At 45.7% G+C, this 24,715-nt stretch overlaps 2 protein-coding genes and 1 long non-coding RNA gene across 10 annotated transcripts in view; 2 read left to right on the top strand and 1 right to left on the bottom strand.

Moving 5' to 3' along the window:
• Positions 1 to 4,680: 4,680 nt before the first annotated feature.
• Positions 4,681 to 8,248, bottom strand: LOC143514115 (uncharacterized). The gene is made up of 3 exons (XR_013130764.1): positions 8,168 to 8,248; positions 7,934 to 8,048; positions 4,681 to 5,102 (listed from the first exon to the last, which is right to left on the bottom strand). It is a non-coding gene; the product is annotated as an uncharacterized LOC143514115 (long non-coding RNA).
• Positions 8,249 to 8,550: 302 nt separating this feature from the next.
• On the top strand, positions 8,551 to 13,451 carry tnni4a (troponin I4a). 2 transcript variants are annotated; one of them, XM_077004934.1, is made up of 8 exons: positions 8,551 to 8,735; positions 10,683 to 10,714; positions 10,864 to 10,891; positions 11,377 to 11,430; positions 11,533 to 11,664; positions 12,049 to 12,138; positions 12,596 to 12,766; positions 13,002 to 13,451. In XM_077004934.1, exons 2-8 carry the CDS (start codon positions 10,704 to 10,706, stop codon positions 13,086 to 13,088), a joined length of 573 nt encoding a protein of 190 aa, XP_076861049.1. In that variant the 5' UTR covers positions 8,551 to 8,735; positions 10,683 to 10,703; the 3' UTR covers positions 13,089 to 13,451. The 2 variants fall into 2 exon arrangements, with proteins under 2 accessions (XP_076861049.1, XP_076861048.1); XM_077004933.1 differs by having other exon boundaries at positions 10,549 to 10,714.
• A 4,363-nt stretch (positions 13,452 to 17,814) lies between these two features.
• cald1a (caldesmon 1a) overlaps positions 17,815 to 24,715 on the top strand; it is a 35,954-nt gene continuing 29,053 nt past the window's right edge. For 2 of the 7 annotated variants that reach the window (XR_013130763.1, XM_077004928.1), the window contains exon 1: positions 19,610 to 19,631. The gene's annotated coding sequence lies outside the window, so the exon portion shown is untranslated. Of the gene's footprint in view, positions 17,924 to 18,068; positions 18,283 to 19,608; positions 19,632 to 24,715 lie in introns of those variants that run through there. The other 5 variants (XM_077004931.1, XM_077004932.1, XM_077004930.1 and 2 more) reach the window with 5 other exon arrangements.

Genomic DNA, 24,715 nt, shown 5'->3' with positions numbered 1-24,715 from the left:
GCTGTGTCAGAATTCTGACCTCACTCTTATGTCTGTGTACTTTAAGCCATTATTGATCAAAAGAGAAATCCAGGCACAGAGGAGTCCATGGGGAAGCCGTAGATCAAAGTGGGGAGAGATATTTTGCTGGAAAGATTGTAGGGTGAAAGCTCGGGGTTCGTTCAAGACGGCAATCATAATCACTACATCTGACAACTAATCGATTTTCTGAGAGCCCACGATTTTTGCTGTGTTATTTTTGAGAGGTAAAGGGGGAGGACTGAGTGTTTGGCTGTTGAAGAAAATAATAAAATAAGGTTCTGTTCTGGTTCTGTCTTTTCCTGTTTTTGGTTATCTCATTTCGTTCAGTCCTATAATGAGCGTTATCATTGTATCAGTTCCATGAATGCTTGTCGTGTTTAGAGGAGGAGAATTTTTTTCTTTGAATTGGCTTTTAATCTGTGTGAAAATGGCCCCAAGGACATTCCTGTCTGCAAAAGTGCTTTCATCAGTATGCAGTCTCTTTAGTAAGACATCTTTCCTCATTAAATATGACAACCACATTACACAAATAGTAATAAGGACAAATGCAGCCAACACACATTCTTTAAAATGAGAACAGAGAATAGAAACTGTAATTACATTACCTTTTTACTGTTCATTTTTCCGTTAGAGTGTCCTTCTAATTAATATCTTCATCTTATTTCATGTTCACACTTCATGGAGCTGTTTAAAGTATGCACCCAGAGAAAGCTCTCTGCACCTGCACTGCGACAGATGCCAAAGACATCAAACATCGCCTCATCACCGAGCCCTGGGCTCGTGTTGAAGAGCGTGCGTCCCGTGTTAGCGCTCTAAGTCAGTACGCCATCGTCGTTTTCCCGGCCCGAAACATCTGGGGACCACGGTAAACGCATCCTAATGCAGGTCAGAGTATGAACCTGGGTTCTTGGCGCTCTCCTTCGGGGACGCATGACCCAGGCGTGCGATAAAGAGCGACTGAGAACAAGCAGCAGATGAAAGGGCCCATAAAGACCCGCAGCTGGTTGGATAAAGCCGTTAAGGCGTGCGCTGCTCTGGCCGTGCCCTCTCGGTGGCAGAGCCGGGCCAGGCAGTCCGGATGAAAAACAGACCCCACTCTGTTCCTGGACTTTAGTAGAAGTGCCGGTAAGTACCTGGCACGAAGCAATTTTTTCCCTAAGGTGTGTTCCTTTGAAAATAAGTGCATGAGATGTAACAAAGTGCAAAAAAATGCACACACTTGCAGGACTCTCGCGGTGTAAAAGCATAAGAAAAGGGAAAAAGGTGAAAGCACAGAAGTACGACTCCATGCAGCTTTGTGGCCGCTATAATAGGAAAGGGGCTGAGCACAGACTGGGGTCTGAAAAGGAAAAAAATAAAATTAACACAGAAGACCAAAGTGCGTATCACTGTGGTCACATGACTGGAGATGAATCTGAAAGTGAAGATCAGGTGAGTTTCAATAGTGCGATACGGGATTTTCCAGCTGTAGGAGAGCGCGTCATGATGAACGCTAGGGTGGCCCAACAAACATGAGAAAAAAGGTCCTTAGAGTTCTGTTTGCTACATATGAAGCGATTTAATGAAAGCATGTTAAACCGTCTCGTGCATATTTGAAAGGTCCTGCTGACTTTAGCTAGATTACCCAATGGATTAACTGCTATATGTGTGCATCTTGGTGCTTATGTATGTTTCAGTGTATTAGTACAAAATTTAGCCATGAGGTATGAGGAATCCTCATAGTGGCCTTTCCAAAATAACACGCACATCAGACGTTAGCGAGGAGTATAGACTCTGATAAACAGAACATAACAGATCACAAAATCCTCAGTTCAGTTGCGTCGGAGGCTGGGACAAAGGAGAGTCTGTGGGTCCTCATATCAGAAACACAGATATAGCTCATTGTGTAGAATCAGCTATAGCTAGTCACTCTGTCAGAAAGGCAAGGACAGCACAGTCTTCTTTGAGTTTTCAATATAAATAAAAGTGCAGGCGAATAGGTGAGCCATCTTCCAGGCCTGGTCGAACAACAAGAACACTCCATTGTGTGGGAAGGGTCCTTAAATGGGAAACTCTTCCACAGTTACATTTCTGAATCGAAAGTTACGGAGCTTTGAAACTCAAAATTGCTTTAGTAAACTCAAGATGGTCCTCTCACCAAAAGAGTCGTTTTGTGTACTCACCTGTTTGATTTTAGACCATCTTAACTTGTTGTCGAGTGCTATTGCTCTGTGTCCAAGCCCCCTTTATGTCCGAGCACTTAAACCCTGGGTATTTTGAAAGCTGCTGTTTACACCATCTATAATGACAACCGATCTATGGGGGGGTAGAGGTCATTTCTGCTTGCATGCAGCAAATGTAACATCGTAGCCATGCTGCTAAGCACTTGTTTGAAAAAATGAATTAATAAAAAAATCCACATGAATGGAGAGAAATGCCCCTGCGTTTGGATTCACCCGATACTAAAACTGAATAAATCTGATACTAGAATTTTGTTTTTGTTTATGTGCAAGAACAACTTGGTCACAGCCAATTTCCAACTGAACAGGAGTTAAGAGTTAAAAGCACTTTCTATAAATCATTTTCCGACCGAAGCACATTCTCAGTGCCGAAGCACATTTACATTTACTGGGAGAATATGAAGACTATGAGATGCTTCTACCTTGAGCACTGGCACAGTGCATTCTAAGGATATTTACATCTATCCTTTTCGAGACGATCAGGAACCAGCTCTTTTTTTCCCCTAATAGGTCCTTATTTCAGTGAACCATAAGTAATGGGATACATAATCTGAAGCAAAGTTGTCATGTTTAGTACTTGCAAAAGCTTGACTGACAACTGCGTGACTGACAACTGTCTGACGTCTGCTACCCAGAGACATTAACAGATGCTGAATTTCTTCCCTGCTGGTATCCTGTTATAGTCATTGTCATTGGCTGTGTTTTTCATGGGATTTTTAGTAGATTTCAGTGAAGAAAACCCATGTTCAATGAGGTTCAGGTTTACTCAGCCAGTCAGGAGCATTTCAGTCAGGAACATTTTTGGAACTATCTAATTCTATAGTTTTTTTAGCAGGTCATCCTGCAGCAAGGTGGTGAGCTGTTTGCAGGCAACGATACTGCTGAAATCGAAACGTCCTTGGCCCTCAGCAGCAAAACACGCCTGTGCCACATCTACGACCCACTCTACACCTCAACGTGCAGAATCAACTCTGGATCTTGTGTTAAGTCTCCTGTGCATGCACTAATAATGCAGTGACACACAACTGGCCAAGAATAAACTGAGCACCCAACTGTCGAGTTATTTACGATTCCCTGAAATGTGAGACTTGTGTATAAAAAAGGGCTATGTAAGGTTTACCCGATACGAATGCAAATACTTCTGAATTAAACCTTACATACTGCATTTTATTATCATGCTTTCATGGTAAAACCAATGTGCTGAAATAGAAAGAACAAAAATACAAAAAAAAAAAACATTTCAAAGTTCAGATTTCTTTTGCTTCCAGAGAGCACTACACCCTTCTGTGGAGGCTTCAGCGAGTCTTTGAGTGGTACGTCTCAGTCCAGGTCTCAGGACCCAGCAGGCGGTCCACACTACTCTAGAACCAGATCCTGACACACCTGTCCCAAACCATTAAGAACACTGCACGCCTAGCACAGGTGGTGTAGGAGCTGAGGTAAAGCAGACCTGTAGGCCGTGTGTTCAGCTGGTGAAACACTGTGTCCGAGTACGACATGCGTGTGTAGTAGCAGCTTTACTCCGCCAGCGCTCATCAGTGTGCTAAAAGCAAAAGGAACTCGACCCTGGGCGATCTCATCAATAATAAGTAATGAAATCCCACAGAAAGGCTTACAGTTGAAAATCACCTCATCTCCCGGGGATTTCTGCCTTGAGGACAAGACATGCCAGTCTCCCGGCTTCTGCCAAACCTTTGATTCGAGTGCTGTGTACACGGGCTCCACTGCTCTATAATAAAGCAATGTTTAGAGCCCTGACCTCTAACACCCTCGGACAGACAAATGAGGAGTCTCAGGACTCATCTGGGGCCCAGGAGGGTGGCAGCTGAACAGACAAGCTAGCGCCACAGTCCCCGCTAACGATCCCACTCGTCCATGACGGGCATCCGCTGTCTAGATCTTTATTAGTGTAGCTTGATGAGCCGTAGGCCGAGGAGAAAAGTCCACAGCACCGCTTTGAGCCTGGACTACAGTATAGTGTCCTAGCCGGCTCTCGCTCGGTCTGGTTAGGACTGCACTTTGCTTCAAACTGCTGATGCTTAGGCAAACAGAAGGTGTAACTTTGACTGAATGATGTCCACAGTGGGAATGTTTGTGTCACTGCTGCATGTTTGGGCTTTACCAGTGTCAAAATAAAAGCCTACCATCTTTCTCTTCATTTGCTTAATCAGTATAAAATTTAAACATTTTATTAGGGGTTGAAGGCCAATTCCTCAGCACATTTTGTGCCCTCTCCCACTAATATATATTTTATATTTTATTTAAATTTAAGGTCTGACATGAAGTGTACTTAAATAATAAATTTTGCTTCAAAAACTACAAAATAAATAATGAAACCAAACTTCTTAGGGCAATGTATTGTTCCATTTCACTTCACTTCCAAATTGGCTGAATTAAAGCATAAAATACCCTTAGGTATTCCTTAGCTGAAAGTTTTAATACCACAAAATAATGTTAAATCTTAAAACAACAAATAGCTCCTTTTCCTAAGTCCTTTGTAAACAGTTCTCAGATTCACTCACCGTCGCCAGTCCCTGAATATGCATATGATGAGATGCGGTGTTTGTTATGCAGGGCTCAGGTGAAGTGTGACAGACCGTCTATGGGCTGGCTGCCCCTTGCTGACCCCGTCTGCACAGGGCGTCCGCACCTCGGCACGGCGTCCTCCCGCCCGTCTCATGCTTCATCAGTCCTGATGACAGGGCACCGGGGTGGGGCTGACCTCTGGGGCCCTGGAGGGGCAGATCTGGGTCGGCTCCTCTGGATGGCCTCTCCACTCCTGGTCCAGCGCGGTGGATCACATGGCACCTGACACAGGGGTCGCCGCAATGAGCCCAGCCACTTCCTGGGTCTCCAGAAGACCTATAGGACGTACATAGCTTGGAGACATCCACAGTCTGCTCAGGATCAGGCGCACGTGAAGCAAACCAGCACACGCTTCATTTTAAAGTCAGGGATTGCAAAAAAAAAAAAAAAAAAACACTTATTTCCACTATAAGTGTGCAAGTGTCAGCACCCACCAGCCATGCTGGCAAAGCCTCCCTTAGCCACCCAGTGCAGCAGAAAACAGGTGTCAATCCACCCACAGGGTCTGGCCTAAGCCTGCATACAGCGCGGTGACAAGGCAACAGACAGTGTCCCGTTGCCATAGAAATTCAAGCTAATAGGCTGTATGCAGCGAGGGCTAACAACCTTCTTTCAGCCGGTGCAACTATTTTTATCGGGAGACGGAACATGCAATTCAGCTGACAACTAACGCTGTCCAAATCTGTGTTTTGCTCTGATTCTCTCCCCCAAATGATGCAGGGACGTTTTTGGGCATTGTGTCATTGGCTATCCCACTCTTGCATGTCGCTGCTGGAGCTGGTGTGTTTACCAGCAGAACACTCACTGCCAATCACTGCAGAAGTGACGCTTCCACCATTCGCAGGGCGTCCTTAACTACTCAGCAAGGGCGTGAAAACCTGACCCCTAGTGGTCGATGGCCGGAAGTGCCAACCAGTTGCAGTTGCCACACAAACAGGGAAACAGGAAGTGTTGCAGGCTTCGGTGGGAGATGCAGATTCGTAGCTGCTCATGAGACCACGTCACATGGGTCGTGGATGCGGCAATGTGGCCTGTGTGGTTGGGGAAACACCCAGGGTGAGGGCCCGTTTTCATACCACCCACGTCCGCTGCGCTATTCACACCCGGCATGTGGGCAGATAGTGACTGGGTGTCAGAAAGATTTCATTACTGCAGCCCCCAGGAAGGCACGGCCTAGCGAGGCGAGGCGTCTCTGAGAAACTGCTCAGAAGTTTGAAATGCCTTTAGAGTCGGGGGTTGGAAGGTGATAATCCTTCACATCCCATACGATGTTTCTCCAACTGACACTCATCAAGGAGGCCATGGGCTACTGTTGACCTCCTGAGTACCATTTTAGCCTTTAACAAGTCCTCACTGTAATGATCAAGCCATTATTTTGTTAAATGCACCATAGCCTGGCCATGCATGTGTGTATGCGCATCTGCACACGATCGCGTGCATGTATATTGGATTTGAGTGCTATTCTGTCCCAGGGAATTTGTTTTTAGATGAGACAGTGAGTGATCCTGTTTTAAAAGTGGGGTGAACTTGCTACCCGGTACCAGGCGTGATTGCCTAATGGACCTTTTGAAAGTGCCCTAGTTCAGAGAGGTGCCCTGCCTGTTCGCCGAGGAGTAAAAATAAGCGTGCAAAAATCCAGAAAGGACCGCGTGCCTTCTGCCTCTATCTCTCTTCCCGGAAAGGCCGCCCTGGTGGACCAACAACAGCCCTCGGCCGTGTTAAAGAGACAGCTCCCTCCCCAGCACGTGGAGAACGGGCTGATCATTCTCCCATCCGGCACCTCGGCTCAGCTCGCGAGGTTACATGCCACGCCCATCACCCCGCCCCCTCACGTTGCCACGCCCCCTACGTGCTAGCGCGGAACTGCGCGGCCAGCGGTGCGGTGCTGAGAGTTAGCGCAGGGTGGCACGACCCTGGCCGCGAGCCCGCTCCAGGGAACTGATATGCAAGTCTGCTGACTGGATCGTGATTTATGAGGTAGCCGCGGCATTGCCGTGACATCTGTTGAGACACATTATTCTAGGACTCCGTTTTCTGTGGAGAAACGCCAGAGATACACCATAATTTTGTAGCTCCAAGACTTTAGAGTTGAAGCATGGCAGCTCATCCAGCAGGACCAACATGCATGCCAGTGATTAAAGACTACATTTCCCTTGGGCACATGGGGGGGGGGGGGGGGGGGGGGGGGGGGGGTGTTTGCTGGTGGCTATACCATACCTGATGGAGAGTGACATCAGACCGTTCCTAATATGACAGCTACCTAGGGATGCCTGTAACCCACTTAATGGTAAGTCGTTATGCAAATCCAACTGAATTAAAATTAGAGCCAAACAATTCAAATTCTGAGAATATGAGTGCATGTAAGTCGAATGTTAATGTGCATAATCAGACCTGCAAATTAGCAGAAGTCGTTATTAGTAACGGAGTACTTTTTTGTCCATTATTTGGAACAGGGTAGGCTACTGGAGGAAGACAATGAAAATTCTAGCTCGTGCTGCACACTGGACGTTTCTGCAGAGACATTTCGCTCGTGCGCACGGCCCATGATTAGTGGCGTTCCCTCAAGTGCTTAAAACAGCAGGAGCATTATTGTCACTATGCTGTTAAAGCGTATTAATTCACCTTAGTCTGATGTACTAATGGAATCCGAAGCATAGCATTATTACCCCACTCATTTAACGAGGTTGCCTACATAGCCCCACACAGTGGAGAAAACATCTCGTAAAAAGCAAACAAGGGAAAACACCTAAGAAAAGTAGGGATTTACTTAACGACCTGTGGCAACATAAAACGTGCTGCGTTCTGATCAAGAAGGAGTTACCGTTTCTGTCTCACCTGAGAAACATCGGCCATATGGTCTACCTGCAACGAGGTAGACGTGGAGTATGACCGACAGAGGTGGACATTCCAGGTTCAGAAAGTAAAAGTCCTCACCAAGATTTTGATCAGGCTTGCTGGATTGTGCTGATCCCACTAATTGGACCTGGCTTGCACTAATTAGAAAATCCAGCAAGCTTGAGTAAAATCCTGGGAAGGAGTTTTACTTTCTGAACCTGGAACGTCCACCTCTGAACAGATAGCTTGACCCGCCATTAATTGAGACTGACCTCAAGAAACAGGCATGTGAGGCAGGACGCACCGGGCCGCCTGCTGCGACTTCAATTACTCTATCACCTCCACCGTTGACAGCGTCCGCCTTCATTTTGGTACGTGTTGCGCCCCCTGCGACGTTAACAGAGATTGATTATTCTTTCTCTTATATATGCAAACAGAAATATAAGAAAACTACGAAGACTATCATGTTGTTTACTGTTGTCTTTCCTTATGGGTTAAGCATTTACCGACTCTGCAAAATCATCTGTTTCTAGGGCAAACTGGAGAGACGTGTTTTCTATTCACGGTTGCACTTGTCAGGCTCTTGTCTGTGAGGACAACGTTCATGTGCTGTTGAAGCATTTATGGTGCAAGTACGAAGCTCATGCTTTTAAATGAATTATGGTTTCAGCGCCATACATATGCTCAGTTAAACAATGACATGCATTTCTTACATCTCCGGCGTCTTTGGAATGACCGTGAGAATCTTAATTCTGAATAGCGGTTCGATTGAACGGTGACATGTCATTAAAGAATGATTGATAAATGTGCGCGTATGTACGTGCGCTACCGTGCGCGTAATCGTGCGGGAACGCGCGTGTGCGGATAAAAAATGTGACCGTACCCTTGTCTGCTGTTGGCGCGCGACAGCTCGAGGGCGTTCTAGGTCAGAAAGGTGCCGCGTCGCTCACGAGGAGGCGTAGCTGGGGGGCTATTTTAGTGAGCCATTCACATGCGGTAGAGGAGCCGTAAAATATCCACCACATTGTCTCCATCACCGCTTGGCTGCTCACTCTCCCTGACAACTCTTCACAGGTAAGAACACTATACAAGTGTTATTGTTCTAATAATCCAGCTCAGACATAAGTGACTATTAACAGAGTGTGAAGTGTGCTTGAAATATAGAGGACATATTCCCTCTCACTAAGATTCCCCACATTATCCCACAGTTAATTATTTTAGCTGTTCCTTAACAAGACTTAAGGCCCAAGGTCAGGTAAGCAGTCTGATATTTAAGGTGAGATGGCAGGTCAGGTTCTGGTATGTGGGGATTGAGATTCTTGACAGCACTACTCATTACCGTGTGATATTTCAGACGCTGGCAGTTTATTGTTCCGTATCTGTGTCCGTATCTGTGAGACATGCCCAGGTGGTGTCGAGGACACAGTTGTTTATTGTTAAGTGCATTCTGTATCATGCTTGTTTACAAAAAGGATTCTTTGTAATAAAAAGGCAGCGGCAATTTATTGGTGGTGTTGAACCATGTCATAAAGCAGGGCAGGGCTTGGCCTTCTCTGACAAGATTTTCCTGGCAAGAGAGATGGCAACAGGCTGAGGGAGGGGAGGAGGGGGAGGGAGAGAGACAGACAGACAGACAGATAGATAGAGGGGGAGAGGGAGGGAGGGAGGGAGAGAGACAGACAGACAGACAGACAGATAGATAGAGGGGGAGAGAGAGGGAGGGAGGGACAGAGAGACAGACAGCCGTAGAGAGAGAGGGAGAGGTGTGAAGGGGTATAATAAAGAGGTGTGTGTGTGTGTGTGTGTGTCAATAAGTCTGATTTATTCTTTGGTGATAATTTATTTGATTCTTTTGAACACCAAATTACATCAAATCATGTATTTGAGTGTAAGTAATTCTTGTAAATTGATTACACTCATTTTTGCTCCCACTGAGCTGCAGTCACCGCAAAATCAAGTGTTTGAAATTCTGAAATAAGAGCGCCTGCATCCCTGTACCTGTGGTGTTCCAGTATGGTTGAAGAATTGAGATTCCATTAGCAGCAAAGCCACATTAGGAACATTTAAGGCCTCCGTTAGGGCTGCCTGCACCTGGCAGGTCAAATACGGGTCATTTCAAGCAACAGCCACTAAATGACACTATAGCGACTAAAACGTGCAATATGTACTGTGAATGTGCTAGCGGTGGAAACAAAGAGATGGCGCAGGATCAAACTCCCAAGCTGGGTTATATGAGTATTGTGTCCGCACAGCGACCTGGATAGGTGTGAGCTATCACATGGCACATTCCGTTCTTTAAGCGGAACAACGTCCCGCACGTGGGCAGCACACCACTGTCGCACACTGCGCCGTTCCGATATTTCCCAGCGCGCAACGGGGGCCGTCGTAATGATGCTCTGAGACGTGCTGGCACTCTTTCTTTCACTTTCTCTGTCCTTTTGTGTTTTGTCAGCCCGTTTTAGCCAAAGACCCCATTAACCTCTTCCTCGAGGATGTAGTCCCCTCTGCTCTGTGTGCGCGTATGTGTGTGTGTGTGTGTGTGTGTGTGTGTGTGTGTGTGTGTGTGTGTGTTTGGGGGGTTGGTAAGGGCTAGGACCATGGTGGTACACCATCGACTGCTACACCTCTGTAATGGAGCTTTTCTTTTGCATTCCGGGGGGGTTCAGCTGACAGCATGTGATGCAGGAGGGTCAGAGGTCACTGCACACCTCTGTCTGAGTCACAGTGATGCTTGTCTAAAAGTGCTACATACTTGTTCTCCTCAGGGCCTTAAAGTGCCTAGTGTCCACACGTATACTGGGACTGCATTATCCTGTTTTTATCCCTCACATTGGAGACCTTTGTTTGAAGCCTGCACTTCTGTGAGATCTCATATCTCTCTTTCCAGTGCGTCTTGGTTAATCCGTGGCAGAAGGGTGGCATTTGACTGCTATTTGTCCAACGGTGTGACGTCACTTGCCGAGAATGCGGTGCCTTGAGCGACGCTGAAATCTGACCACAAATATTTTGGCTTGCTTTCAGGACACACAGAGTGGCGTGACAATGTCTGAGGGGTAAGGGGTCATCTCTAAAGGCATAGTGACTTCATCAACATTGCATTCACTTCACAGATCTGATTTTCAGCAGGTTATGGCGACTGGTTCACGAATATATTTGTGTTTGTGTTCATTGCAATACAATGTCTAACATGACCTTTCAACAGTCCGGTAAGAACACTACGACATTCTAATGTATCTACTCTTCTCAAGTACTAAAGCATGGAAATCTAATACTAATGCAAAGAAGACTTTTCTCCTCTCCAATGACACGTGTTGTATGCATGTAAAACTACTGGTTTGGATGTCGTCTGGCATTTAACGAACTCTCACATTTGATAGTGAGCAATTAGCTCACCACGCAAACCCGTTGACCCAGACTGAAACTCTGGGCCTAACGCAGAAGCGAACGACCTTGTCGTCTGGCATTTGTGTAAGGAGAAGCAGCAGCATGTTGTGAAGTCAGCTGCACTTTAGGCCTTTGTTGGGTGACTATAACAACCGAACCCTCACTTTGGAAATTCTGACAGTAATCTGCTCAGACAGTGCGTGCATGCTCTGTGGGGTTGCGGATTACGCCCCCACCACCACCACCCCTGCACCCGCACCCCCACCCCCATCCTCCCCAGCTCCTGTCATAACGACACCGCAGGGTGGATGACTACACTCTTTCATCCCAGAGAAAGTCCAAACCCAAGTCCAAGTACCCGGCAACACGCAGACTGCTACTGAAGGTGGGTGCGAACCTCCGCCTCTCCACCTGCTTCGTCCTCTTTCATTCCCGCAAATGCGCCGCGGTCCCGTGGCTGTTGTGTGACCTCCGCCTTCTTTCCCAGACCAAACTTCTGCGCAAGGCGGAGAACTTGCTCACCAAAGAGAAGGAGCAGAAGCTGATCGAACGCGAGAGTGCGCTGAAGGAGAGAGCGCCCCCCCTGAAGCTCTCCGGCCTCTCCGTGCAGGAGCTGCAGGTATCGGCGTTGGCCGTTGTGCCCCCGAGCCCCAGCGTTTATCAGGGTCCGGAAATCCTACCTCGCTATTGCTTCAAAAGCTCCACTACTTTGTATGCTAATTCATGCATGACAGTAAGCACTATATCTAGCTGTAATGATGCATATAATAAAATGCCCAGGGTATTACATGTGGTTAAGTTTCTGTCATAAATCCAGCAGGGGCACAGAGGAGTGTAGGAATACCTTCTGTTATGAAAATGAGATTTGTTTAGCTTCCGTTATCCAAATGAACAGCAGGCCCCAGACCTGCTGAAACCGCTCAGCTTTAAGAGACTGCTGCTCTGCACGGAGCAGTTAAGACATTGCAGTAAGTGTGCTGTGTTTTAAACATGCCTGTTGCAGGAACTTTGTAAAGATTTACACCAAAAGATTGACGTTGTGGATGAGGCACGATTCGACCTTGAACTAAAAGTGGCCAGGAATGAAACGGAGGTATTAAAACAATTATTCCGTACCCAGGTATTTGACATCATTTTAGTGTGACAGAGTTTAGTATAGTGTATATTTCTGCAGCACTGGAAAAGAATGCTGTTATATCAAGTGTCCTGGCTTTTATTGGCTGTGACAATTATGATGGCATTTCTCTTTTATAGATCACAAGTAAACGTATTTGTTATAACACAATATAATATATAAACATAGTGCTACATTTGGAGGCTGTTACACATTTGGAGGCTGTTACACATTTGGAGGCTGTTACACATTTGGCAGCCGTTACACATTTGGAGGCCGTTACACATTTGGAGGCCGTTACTCATTTGGAGGCTGTTACACATTTGGACAGTTACACATTTGGAGGCTGTTACTCATTTGGACAGTTACACATTTGGAGGCTGTTACTCATTTGGACAGTTACACATTTGCAGGCTGCGCGTTCTGCGTTCTACAGATCCAGTCACTACAGCAGAAGGTGTACGAGCTGAAGGGTAAAATGAAGCGCCCCAACCTGAAGAGGGTGAAGAAGACGGCAGACGACAAGTTGGGAGCTCTCACGGACACCAAGCTCATGAAGGCCGACTTCAAAGCCAACCTGAAGACTGTGAAGAAGGAGGAGGAGAAGGTGATGTTTTGACGACGGGCAGAGCACCTCTGCGTCTGTCCACCGGCAACACCATCAAGCCCTCAGTTTAGATTACTCAAGTGTAGCAGGGAATTTGGAAGCGCCCAGTGTGCTCATATTCCTGCGATTGCTCTACTGCCGTTGGGGACGACCGTATGGCGGGAGCGTTTTCAGTGCTCTCCTGTTGTGGCTGTGTGTACCTGTGTCTCACGGTGCCCATTCTGTCTCCCCACAGAAAGAAGAAGTGACGGATTGGAGGAAGAATGTGGAGGCCATGTCGGGCATGGAGGGCAGGAAGAAGATATTTAACGCTGGCCAGTAAAGCAGCAATGCAGCATTGCGCAGTACTTCTAAATTAACACAACAAAAATGGGTGTAATTGGTTAGCAATGTACCTGCAAACTAAAGGTTTAAGGACAAAATCGCCATCTTGATACGAAGGTATATTGGTGTGTTTGGGGGTGTGTGGGTGAGTGAGAAACAGAGAAACAGGTAAAATAGTTTAGTCATTGATTTTTTTCTAATATAAAATTGACTTGCATGGATTATGGATGCTTTTCTGCTAAAAAAAAATGTGCATGTATAGTCAGAGATGGATTAGGCAGAGGCAATGCCTGGTGTTCCTCATAACAACAGTGTAAATATTTGATTCATATTCTCTGATTAAAATAAATACATTTGTGTATCCTTATCTTAATTATTTTAAACTTTTTAATACAAATTCATGGGATCAGATTAACCTCCGATTTTGTTTTGTTTCCCAGGGTAGAAACAATATGACAGAAAATGTGTTTATATATGAAATAGAATTTATGTGAAGCAATTTCAAAATAATGCTTTAGTTCTCATGGCATATTTGTTTCTATAGTTTCCATATTATGTAGCTTCACAAATATTATTATTATTATTATTGTACAGATAATCGTTCCTTTGCAGCCACTCAAATATTATCAAATACATTTATTAAAATCTTTACTAGGTAACATTAATATGGTACAAAACATATTACAATGGCTGCTTTGTAGAAACATCAAACATTTGCTAAAACATTTCAGGATATGCCAAGTGCCATTAACCCGAGCTTGAAAATTAAATTTGACTTCTATTTTCATCTGCAGATGGTGCTCGAGGTATTGTGTGTATTGTTCTAATTTATGTTCTTCACCAGAAGGAGGCGACAGTGCTTTGCCTGCCTAGAATATGCTGACCTCTTCCGATTATTCAGGGTCAGCCTCAGTTATACAGGTCACAGAACTAAAGAATTGTGGGAGAAGTAGCAAAGGCAGTTTTGAATTAGCATCAATAAAAATGTGTCCTCACAAGAGATACAGAAGATGTTTTTGGCACACAGCCGCTTTCTCGCTTCCTCGCATCTTTACCAGAGGCGTAAGATTTTGGGTTCAAAAAGTAAAAGTCCTGCCATGATTTTGAATTACCCAGTTGGTTTCACTAATTAATTCTGCCTGCCAGCTTGAGGCAGGAGGAAGAAAACTCTCAGGGAGAACTTATAATTTCCGAACGTGAACTGTTCACCTCTGCTCCCTGCAGGGATGTGATATGCAACTCTCCACCGAGAAGATGGAGAGATGTTCCCTATCGCTGGACTAGAATGTCCCTGGGACGTTGTGAGGTGTTGACTGGTAAAGGAAACAGAAGGTTGGTAAAGGATGTGAGCGAGGCTAGCGTAGCATCCTCCCTGAATCGGGTCATGCAGATGGCCCGTGAACGCACAGATGGCCACAATCATTGCCGAGATCGGTACGCTCTGTTCAACATGTGGACCGGGGTCGCCCTTTGCCAGTAAGGTCAATTTGACCAAGTCGCCCAGCGAACAATGACACTGAATCTATTGTCTACTGAATGTATAAATAAATATGCATGCAATTAACTAAACGAGACATAACGAGACCTGCATTCACCCAGTGCTGTAATTACCCTGACCAATAATGGACAGTATTACTAGTATTCCAGCAGGTCCCAATTATCCTGGTATTTGGTCTCCCAGATCAGCAGCATCTTTACATTTATTATTAAAGACTGTCCTATTAATGCAGCTTTTTGCATTTTATGATGAGCAGATGGCTCAGCTTTGATTGGACACAGATGCGGTCTCTGTGGTAACGTTAAACATCCCGCACATTGTTCTGTGTGACCTTTCCTGAGAAATTGCTTCCAAAGGTTTATCGTCTCTCGCTGAACTGCCGTGCACGTCAGCGCAGTTTAGGCTGAGAGACTCGTGAAACGGAGGGGATGGTCTCGAATTGTGAGACGACTGCTCCGTGGTCAGAGGAAACCATTCCAGTCAGGCGAGGTTCGTGTGATAGAGCTGCTTTGTGTGTCCCACTGTGACAAGTACTGTTTCAGCTCCAGGTTAGCGTTTCACCGTTCTGCCAAGTTACTGAAACCACAGCAGAAGTACAGTAGGTGTTTTTGATTGTATCTCTCCGCGTAATTAGCATTTCCCCAGTGTGCCTCATCTGACTGCTCGCCGCAATTATTCTTACCTAGCTGCTCTCGTATTCCCCATGGGCCTTTTTTAGTGAGTGCCAGTTCTGTTGGGTTGTCATACAGTCAGTTAACACTATAATCATGCAGGTTGCCGAGTACTATGATGATGAAATCCCAGCAGGTAGGATCCCAAGACCCACTGACATGTTAAGAACACACCCAGTCCGCGCAGGACGCTGGTGGGCTCTTAATCCTACAGGAGCCTTAACAGCGATCGTAATAAATCATTTTCCACAATGGCAGAAGGAAATTAGCCGTGGAGAGGCTGGCAGGGCACGAGCATGCGTCGGGGGAAATTCGGGTCTCCAGTAGTCGTCTCGTGGTGCTTCCAGACCCGAAGTTTCCACACGAGAGTCTAGTGTTTCAGTGCACCAAGATTTATTCCATCCTCCAAGTCAGGCCATGCAGAAATGCAATAACCACATGCCACCACCGCTTTTACCGTCAGCTCCCATTTTGGCCTCTGCGTTACGAATGGCATGTATGCAGGAAGTCGTTATATATGACCATCTGGTCAGTTTGCTTCATCACATAGCTGGACTGTGACATGCACTCAGATATAAGGACAGGGGTCACATCCATGGAGATGTTCTTCAATACAGCATTCTGACAGAGCTCTTATGTAGCCCATCAGCGGACTATACGAGAACACGGCCTTCCTGTTTAAGGCTTTCTTTGTCTGCAGCCTGGCCATCATCTGTGTTTTTGAAGAAACCCATTCGGAATCTTTATTTCATTTCCAATGTTAGGTTATTTCATATTTCATTTCAAATATTTTCCCGAAAAGAGGTCAGAGCAGTGAATATACTGTGCCTCTGCTTGTAGCAACATCTGTTAAGCTGGAACACGAGAGGATTTTGAAGCTGGGCCTCACTGATGTAACCTCCACTTGGTGTCCATAGTTTTGAGGTCAAACCTGAGTACACCACTTCCAGGCAGCAGGGTTGCTGGCTCGATATAGACTTTCACCTGGTGGGGTGACCCCCACACACTCCAAAGAGAAAGGAGGACTCTTTGATGTTTGGCACCGAAAGGAGCTGTTTTGCTTTTTGGTTAGAGGTCAGCATAGCTTCTGTCTGCATTATGGTAAAACCACCTGACTTGGGACGACCAGAAGTCAGGAGGTCAAGGATGAGTGTAGCCCCGCCACAAGGTGCCCCCCGTTTGACAGACTGTCAAAAGGATCTAGCAAGCAGAGGTTGTGACAGCTACTGTTTGCCACTGCGGTGAACACAGGCAACACAGCCGTCCTGTAAATGTAATTAGACTCAGCTTGCTACTTTTGTATGTTGTGCGTATAAGATGGTGGCGTTTAAATTACCCACCATACCCTTCATCATTGTGAAAACCAACTAGCAAAGAAGTAAGATGAGGCCCATGTTATGGACAAAGGGAGGAGAGGTTGGTCCACCGAAGCCTCCCCTGTTCTTGTCTTTGGTGATGAACATCTCATGGCAGCAAGTTCATACAAGACATGTACTGAAGCAGTCCTCTTACAGGGCTGTTCCGAATACATATCGTTTTGACGCTTACCCAATTGCCTAATATGTCCAAAAAGACTACATTGATCGCTAAAGCCAAATGAGATCATACCAGGGTGGCTATAAATATACATTTTTTGCTGAAGTAAACATGTGAAGTCACTGAAGTAAATATAGACCAGTATAAAGGTTCTTAGATCAGGACCATAAAATGCTTGGCAGCATCTCATTTCTTGTCAAGTTATGAATTCATAGGCAGATATTTGATATTGCCAAAGAGTAGGAACATTTTATATTATCTTAAATTGTGGCAAAATATTGCACTGTGCCCATTTCAACAAAAGGTGTTTATGAAAAGCAAATAAATCAGTATTTCCTTTCCTCAGTTTGTTTATTTGCAAAACTTTGAATATTGGGTGTTGCTCCCATATTTTGAATGTTTTCAAGATGTTTCCTCTCTCTCTCTCTCTCTCTCATACACGCACATACACACAGAAATGGCAAAGTACAAAGATGGAGACAGAGAGTGAGAAAGAACCCACATGATTAACACTCATACATTTATAGGCAATTACATTATTACCACACTGCATTCTTATCTCCTTAGAAAGCATGATGGGGTTTTTCTATCTAAGATGAATAACATTGTTTAAGCGCTGTCTTGGTCAAAATTGTGTCAATATTAGCAAGCTACTTATGCAGTGATCCATAAAGCAAGCATGCAATATTCTTATACTCGCCGGTCATTTTGATAACATTAGGAGAGGACCGAAATGAGCGGTCTTTTGTGCGCTTTCGTATCGTAATTACGCAAGCTCTTTCCCCCTTTACTTTTCCTCTGGAGCTCCAGTTAAGGATGAAAAGCGCCTAAAAGCTAGATTAGTAGCTTACTGACTTGTAATGTCATAAATTGGTAGGTATTCTTGGTACCAAATCTGATTTCTAAATCCATTTGCGAATCAAAAGGCACTATGTTTCGTTCATTCCCCCATAATATTACGCCTGTGCTTAAGCGCTTAAGCAGATCTCGCCCTTATTCGCCAAGATGAACATTTCATGTGATCTCTACTGACAAGTGGCTTTTCTTACGGAGACTCAAGAATAACCAAAAAAGGTCATCCTACGAGGCTCTGGGGATGTCTCCCGAACTGTTCAAAACTTTCAACAGGTTGGTATTTGAACTTTTATTTGTGCCAACCCGACTCACGGGTCCATTAATTACCCAGAAAATAAATCCACGGCGTCCCTTGTTCGTTTTTTTTTTTAAGGCAAGACAGACAGTTCCCAACAAAACCGAGCGCGACTAACTGAGAAATACGCACTGGGGACCAAAGGCGGACACCGCCTGCTGTAAGCGACGCAGTAAACACAGGAGATGTAGGCTTGCTGGAGGACTTTAAAGGGTGGAGCTTGCGATACCAGCACCATTACTCAGTACCGTAGATCTCCAAGCAGCCCAAACGGGAGTGCGCTCGGAAACTTTCTCGGTTTATATCCCCTTCTAAACTTTGCGCGCTGTCCAAGCGGGTAAGTTTGATGCGCATTAGTAGATGCTGCTTTGATTCACACGGGTTTAGACCCTTCTTCATCCACTGGTTTCGTCGATATAAACGAATGCGGAGTTTTGCTCTGGCTTTGAAAGTTTCATTTCGTTTGCGTAACGGTGCGTTGTAGAATATCAAGGTGTCGCATGGCCCATTTGATGCTCCAGTCCGTCCGGTACATTCGCGTCTGTACGCTTTGCTCCTAGACACTTAGTCTGCAAAAGAACCGAATCAATTTTCTAGGCTCCAGAAACCGTCGTAATTATAGCTGGCCTATGATACCAGTGCAGACCCATCTGCCTGTAGTCAGCGAATGTTTTTGTTCTTTATAGATTCTTATTTGTTTGTTTTGGCTCACAGAGGTGAATTTAAATAGCCTTTATTTAATCCATGATACGCCTAGTTTAACATGGATGCTGTAACACTTATGCTTCGCAGTAGCATCGCCTGTGGTGTTTTTTTCTTCTGTCTGTATCCTCTCTTCCCAAAATATCTGTGGTGACTGTTGCCAGTCACGAACATTCTCGCATTGTTTCTTTGGTTTCTCTTGTGGGATTGTGGATGGGCAGGAACTTGAGGATTCGGGGTGGGAGGTTGTTTTTGTTAAATGATTTCTCTCTTAAAGGAATTAGTGGATTTCAGGATTATAATCCGCCCAGGAGGTGCCACGGCTGTACAGAAATAGGCAAATTTGTGGTCTTCTTCCAAACCATAAGGCAGTGTGCTTACTGAGTTTACTTAGACAAATGACTGGACCTCGTACCTTGAACTCTGTATTGTTTACCCCTCCACATCCTCTTCACTCCATGGAGTTCTGATTGATGGTTCAGAAAGCCTTTAGTTTATTGTGTGAGAGTGGTTTTGCTATTTTGACCAGTGATAGTTCAGGTTGGTCTCAGAACAGGCATTCTGACTGGTGATGTACTATGGAGGTAGCTGTGCAGATTTCAGAGGTCTGAGCAGCAAGGCAGGCCGGTAATTGGCCACGAAACTGGATCTGATAACAGTGTGGTGTTTGGAAAATATGAAGGGAATGCCCTCGCCTTATAAGGAACAGATTGAACCTGGTGACAGACGATTGGAATAGCCTTTGGAATGCATAACAGCACCGTTTTTTCTCTCTCTTTGACCCTCTCTCTCTCTCTTTCACTCATTCTCTCTCTCTCTCTCTCTCTCTCTCTCTCTCTCTCTCTCTCTCTCTGTCTCTCTCTCTCTCTCTCTCTCTCTCTCTCTCTCTCTCTCTCTCTCTCTCTCTCTCTCTCTCTCTTCCTCCTCTCTCTCCCCCTCACCCGGTATACTTTGAGGGCAAGAGGAACCCAGAGGAATCTGAAGGTAATTCTGCACAGTGATAACAAGTCTTTGGCATGGGCCCGGATAGGGCAGGATGTAGAGAACTCTACCCTGGGCTTCCGGGACCTGCACATGCGCGTGCACCACGGAGGCTGGAGTAGACCTGGCAGCTGAACTGGACCGTGCTGATGGACGGCCTGCTCAGCTGGCCCCGGTTTGGAGTGAGACAGTTCCAAATCCAGAACCTGGTGTTCTCCTAGATCCAGTTCTGGTTTGCTGTAACAAATATTTCCAACTGTACCGAAACTGTTGGAGTGTTATATTTATCACAGCGCAATTTTGATTCGGCGAAAGCCTCAAAACATGCAATTAGAGTATCTGCAGATGACAGTGTAATTAGGCAGATTGCATTAAAGAGGTTCACATGAAATGTGCAAAACAGTTTTCCTAATTCTAGGGTCTTGCACAGAGTTGGAATTGCTAGGTATGCTTAATTTCAAAACACCTTTCAAAAAGGAAGTATTTGAAATGGAGGTTAAGAGACCCACAATGCAACAGCATAACTCATAAAAAAATACATGTACTTTGTCCAACCTTTGTGAAATGTTCGATTAACGTTTGGTTTCTGAAGACTTGTGGGGGGAGGGGCAACAGGCCAGCAGCTCCGACCACATTGTGCTCTCTACTGGTCGTCCTCCGCTGAACTCAACAGCATTGGAATAAACTAGGTTCAAGAATCGTTAGGTCTGTTGTGTAACCCAGTGTGTTTCTGGCTGTTTCCGGGGCTTTGGGATCAGTTTAACTCCAAACTGGATGTGATGATTAGCAAAAAATGGGACAAAACGGGGGCATTCGTGGACAGAGAGATGGAAGCTGTCTGAAAGCACTGGTCATGTTTATTTACCTCCTTGTGCCCTGCAGATGTTTTGGTAGTAATATAGAAATCCAAATTCCTCCTGCGGTGTTTTTTGTCATTTATGTGGTAGGTCTTAGGTCATTTATGGTCATTTGTTCCTTGTCGTGGTGGTCAATTTCACTGGAAAAGTAGATTCTGGGACACAAAACCCTGGCTGTTTAGCTTCTAAGTAAGGAGGCTTGCTGTAGTCCAGAGCTCCGGATGTGTGCGGATTTCTCTGGGGTGATGGATAATGCAGACAGATATGTTCTCCTCGCTTCACCGCCCGAGGGTGCAGGCATGTTGGATCGACTACTGAAATAAGCCCTCTCTGCTGCAGAGGCCGAATCATCGGGAGTGATTTAACTTATACGGCTGTCTTGGTCATTTATGCATTCGGGGTGGCTCGTAGCCTTCAGTGGCCTTAGAATGTAGGCATTTCCTTCATGAGGAGAAAACTATTGTCCTCAGAATTCATCTCGTGTGATGAATTCTCCAAAGTCGCCCAGAACCCTTGCGACTGACCCTGACACTCTGGTCATTATGTCCATTACGTGCAATCCCAAAGGGTCATCTTCTAGGACCGGCCCAGGGACTTGACACGATGTCATCGCCCAGAGAAACCCGATGTCATGTTCCAAAATGATAAAGCGATAAAATAACGTGCTGTGGATGACCGGGACGTTTTTTGCCCCTCCTCCATGCTTCTTCCCATCTGATAAAACAAGCACAGGAAATGTCTGAGTAGGTCCATTTTCCCTGGTTCGTGTTCCAGCCTCTTCCCCCCTGGGGATCACGTGTTCTGTGCAGCCCAAGGGCTCTGCTCCGTTCAACCCCTCCCCTGGCCGAAGCTAAACAAACACACCTAATCAAGACACGGTCGACACGCTCCAGTGGAAATCACATTTAGAGGTCCTGTCGGAGGACTGGGATTTGGAGGATTAAGGGTCCGATATAAGTCGGGTTGTGATGCAACACTTGAAGTGCGCGTGAAAGATGAACTGCGCCGTGTCGTACTGTGATGGGGCAATGATGTGGGGACGACACATTAGGGCGTGTGTGTGTGTGTGTGTGTGTGTGTGTGTGTGGTAAGCTGTTACAAGTACGCTTGACTGTGGTGGCTTGATTGTGAAGGATTGGAAGCTTGTCATGGGTGGGGGTGAGCGGGAGTTAACTGTCTGTACTGAAGTACTAACTTTCCGCCGGCTCCATAAGGATCCGTGTTCACCTCAGTCAACTCTTGCGTCTCTCCGTCTCTCTGTCCGTTAAATGGCTGTGTCCTTCTTGCTAGCGTTGCCTTATCCAAGCGCTTGGCTTGCGTCAGAGAACCCTACCGGTGTGAGCGCAATTGCTATAATGGAGCCCTGTCTCAGCCAGGCTGCATGAAGTCTGCTAATGGGAGCAGTAGTAATTGTTTAAGAGTGACTTTATGGAGTGAGTTCGCCTCCTTCTAATCAGAAGCATATTTATGCATTAATGTAGGAGTCTCGGAGGATTCCTCAGAAATGAGCCGTAGGCAAAGCAGGCATGATAACCCCCCCCCCCCCCCCCCCCCCCCACACACACACACACACACACACACCCCACATGCTGTCTGATTCCACTCCACATGTCACTGCATTGTTCAGAGTGACACAATTAGACCTGATTACAGCCAGAAAGAGAAGAAGAGTCACACAGGGTTTCCCCTGCAACCCAAACGCGTTAGTGCGTCAGATACGTCCTGACACCTCGAAGTGAAAAGTGTGTTCGCCTTAAGGGCGTGCTGTAAATCTGGTGCCTTGTATTCGTTTGTCCACAAACATGGCAGCGCCACTGGCTATTTCAGCATTTTGTGTCTCTCTGCGCCCCACCAGGCCCATGGCGAAGCGTCACCACCACCACCACGAGTGTCGTTTAATCGGACATGAGCCAGAGGGCGGCATTCGCGGCCGAGACGCTATCGCTCACGAGCCACTTACCTCGTGCGAAACGTGCTAGAAATCACTCCCTGTTGCAATCACCCGCGCTGTTATTAAACAGCTCAGGTCTGGTTTTCTTAAAGGGGATTTTATTGGCCTTCAAGCTCCAGATCAAGCACAAGGTGACTCAGTCTTCCTGCTACATATCGGCCACTCTGAGCTACGCCAGGAGCTATTTGGAGTTCATTCATTTGCTACTTGAACTATCAATCAGCAAAGATATTCCTGGTCTAAATGAAATTGCATCTTATTGGTTCTTAAGCTGACAGCGGATTTAAGATTTTAAGTATTTACATCACAAGCACATTAGATGGTAAGAAGTGTGTCATGTGCTAAGCAGAATTCATAGTTATGCATGAACCAACTCAATAGAGGCGGACATAGATGTCTATGGATATGGCATGGATCGTAAGGCAATAGAGTTTTTATTAGTAATAATAATGATAATTGCACCGATCCTCTGATTAACAGCTGAATACAGTGCACGTGCATGTGGCAATGCATAATGATTAAAGTACAGTGCATATGCATATGGGCAAGAGAGAGCAAGAATGACCCAGTCGAGCGGGAAGTACGTGTGTGTGTGTGTGTGTGTGTGTGTGTGTGTGTGTGTGTGTGTGTGTGTGTGTGTGTGTGTGTGTGTGTGTGTGTGTGTGTGTGCACTTGTGTGACGTCACGCAAAACTAGCTAGCCTCATTAAAGTCTGATTTAATTAATCGAGCAGTGCCATGAAGAACAAAAGACTCGTGTTACAGTGATGTCTGCTAGGCTGTGTGTGTGTGTGTGTGTGTGTGTGTGTGTGTGTGTGTGTGTGTGTGTGTGTGTGAGAGTTAGTACCACACCACTCAAGTCTATGACAGACGTGTTAGACCACCTTGGATAATAATTGCCTTCCATTAGTTTAGGTTCCACTTAATGACCAATAATGGCATCCTAGCTGGCCCAGACCTGCCTGACACGCAACAGTCAGTCAGTCAAGCTCTCTGTCAACACAACCACACGCTCCACTTTGAATGGGTGATTGTGCAGGTGTGTTGGTGCGTGTGTGGCACAGGTGTATAATGGGATGAAGGGTGGATGTCCTGATGGGGTGACTGGCAAGCATGGGAAAGCAGTGGGGTGTTGGACATGCTCCCCCTGTCACTGGACCTTTTATACTAATCTCAGTTCCATTTTAGCCATTAGGCACACCCAATTTCATACTTGTCCAGGAATTAATTATTCCACTAAGGTTAAGTATTTTTGGAAGAATTATGGCCCTATTTGAGATTATTATGACATAGTCTGCCCAAATTTGTTATGTCAAAGTAGAACAAAAAAGAATCTGTCACAGCATCGGTGTACTAAATTTGCCGTGATCTAGACATTTGTATGGGTTATAACGGATTACTCTGCTATAAGTTATAATACCATAATACTATAATATAAGTTATAATACTAGCATTCCTAGTGTCCATCCATGGAAAAAAAAAGTCTTTACAATTTGTCTGCCTTTTGTTGCAGGTAGGGGCTAAAGAAAAGTTTCTTCACATGATCAGATTCTGGCTTTATCATAGGTGCTAAATATCAGTTACATCATTATATTAAACGGCTCTGGTGATTTTAAAGTAATCATCAAAACCAGAAACGGTTAAACCCTTGCAAACTGTCTGTGTGTCATATAAACCTGTAGCTCCAGATTTGAAGAAGCATGCTGATTGGTCGCTCGGTTGAACGGTTGCGTTTGTGGAAGGAGCGTTTGAGAGGTACACCATGAATGGCACATGGAAACGCAGGCCAACCATCTTGCTAATAATAACAGGCCTCATAAATATGAGCGCGGGAGAAGGGCTATTCTAGCGTAACGAGAGGTGCACAGAGTCGGAGAGGCACGGGAAAGGGGTTCTCCACTCACACAGGAATGCATGGTCTGAAGGCCACACAGCACAGTAAGGCTGCATATCCCCTGCAGCCGAGACGTGCATAAAAACACACACGTGCACACACACACACACACACCCCATGCAGAGGCTTTGTTAGCATTCTACCTACACTGTATACATTCCTTGGAGATGTGATTAATGAAAGGCATGTACTTGTGTTTGTTTTAGACTAAAAATATATAAATCTGGAATTCTTCTGTTCTACAGCCATGCGTGTACCCCTCATGCTACAAGTGGGAGAAATCATGGCAGGAAGCGGGCCGAGAGCAGATCGAGGCTCTTAAACGCCTTTCTAGACACACTCCCCATTGCTGTCATCAGTCGAACTGTTTTAAGTAGTTCTGGCTC

Source organism: Brachyhypopomus gauderio, chromosome 5, assembly GCF_052324685.1.
Source record: "Brachyhypopomus gauderio isolate BG-103 chromosome 5, BGAUD_0.2, whole genome shotgun sequence".
Taxonomy (NCBI): Eukaryota; Metazoa; Chordata; class Actinopteri; order Gymnotiformes; family Hypopomidae; genus Brachyhypopomus; species Brachyhypopomus gauderio.
The sequence above is the reverse complement of the archived record's forward strand: the minus strand, read 5'-3'. Positions and strand labels throughout refer to the sequence as shown.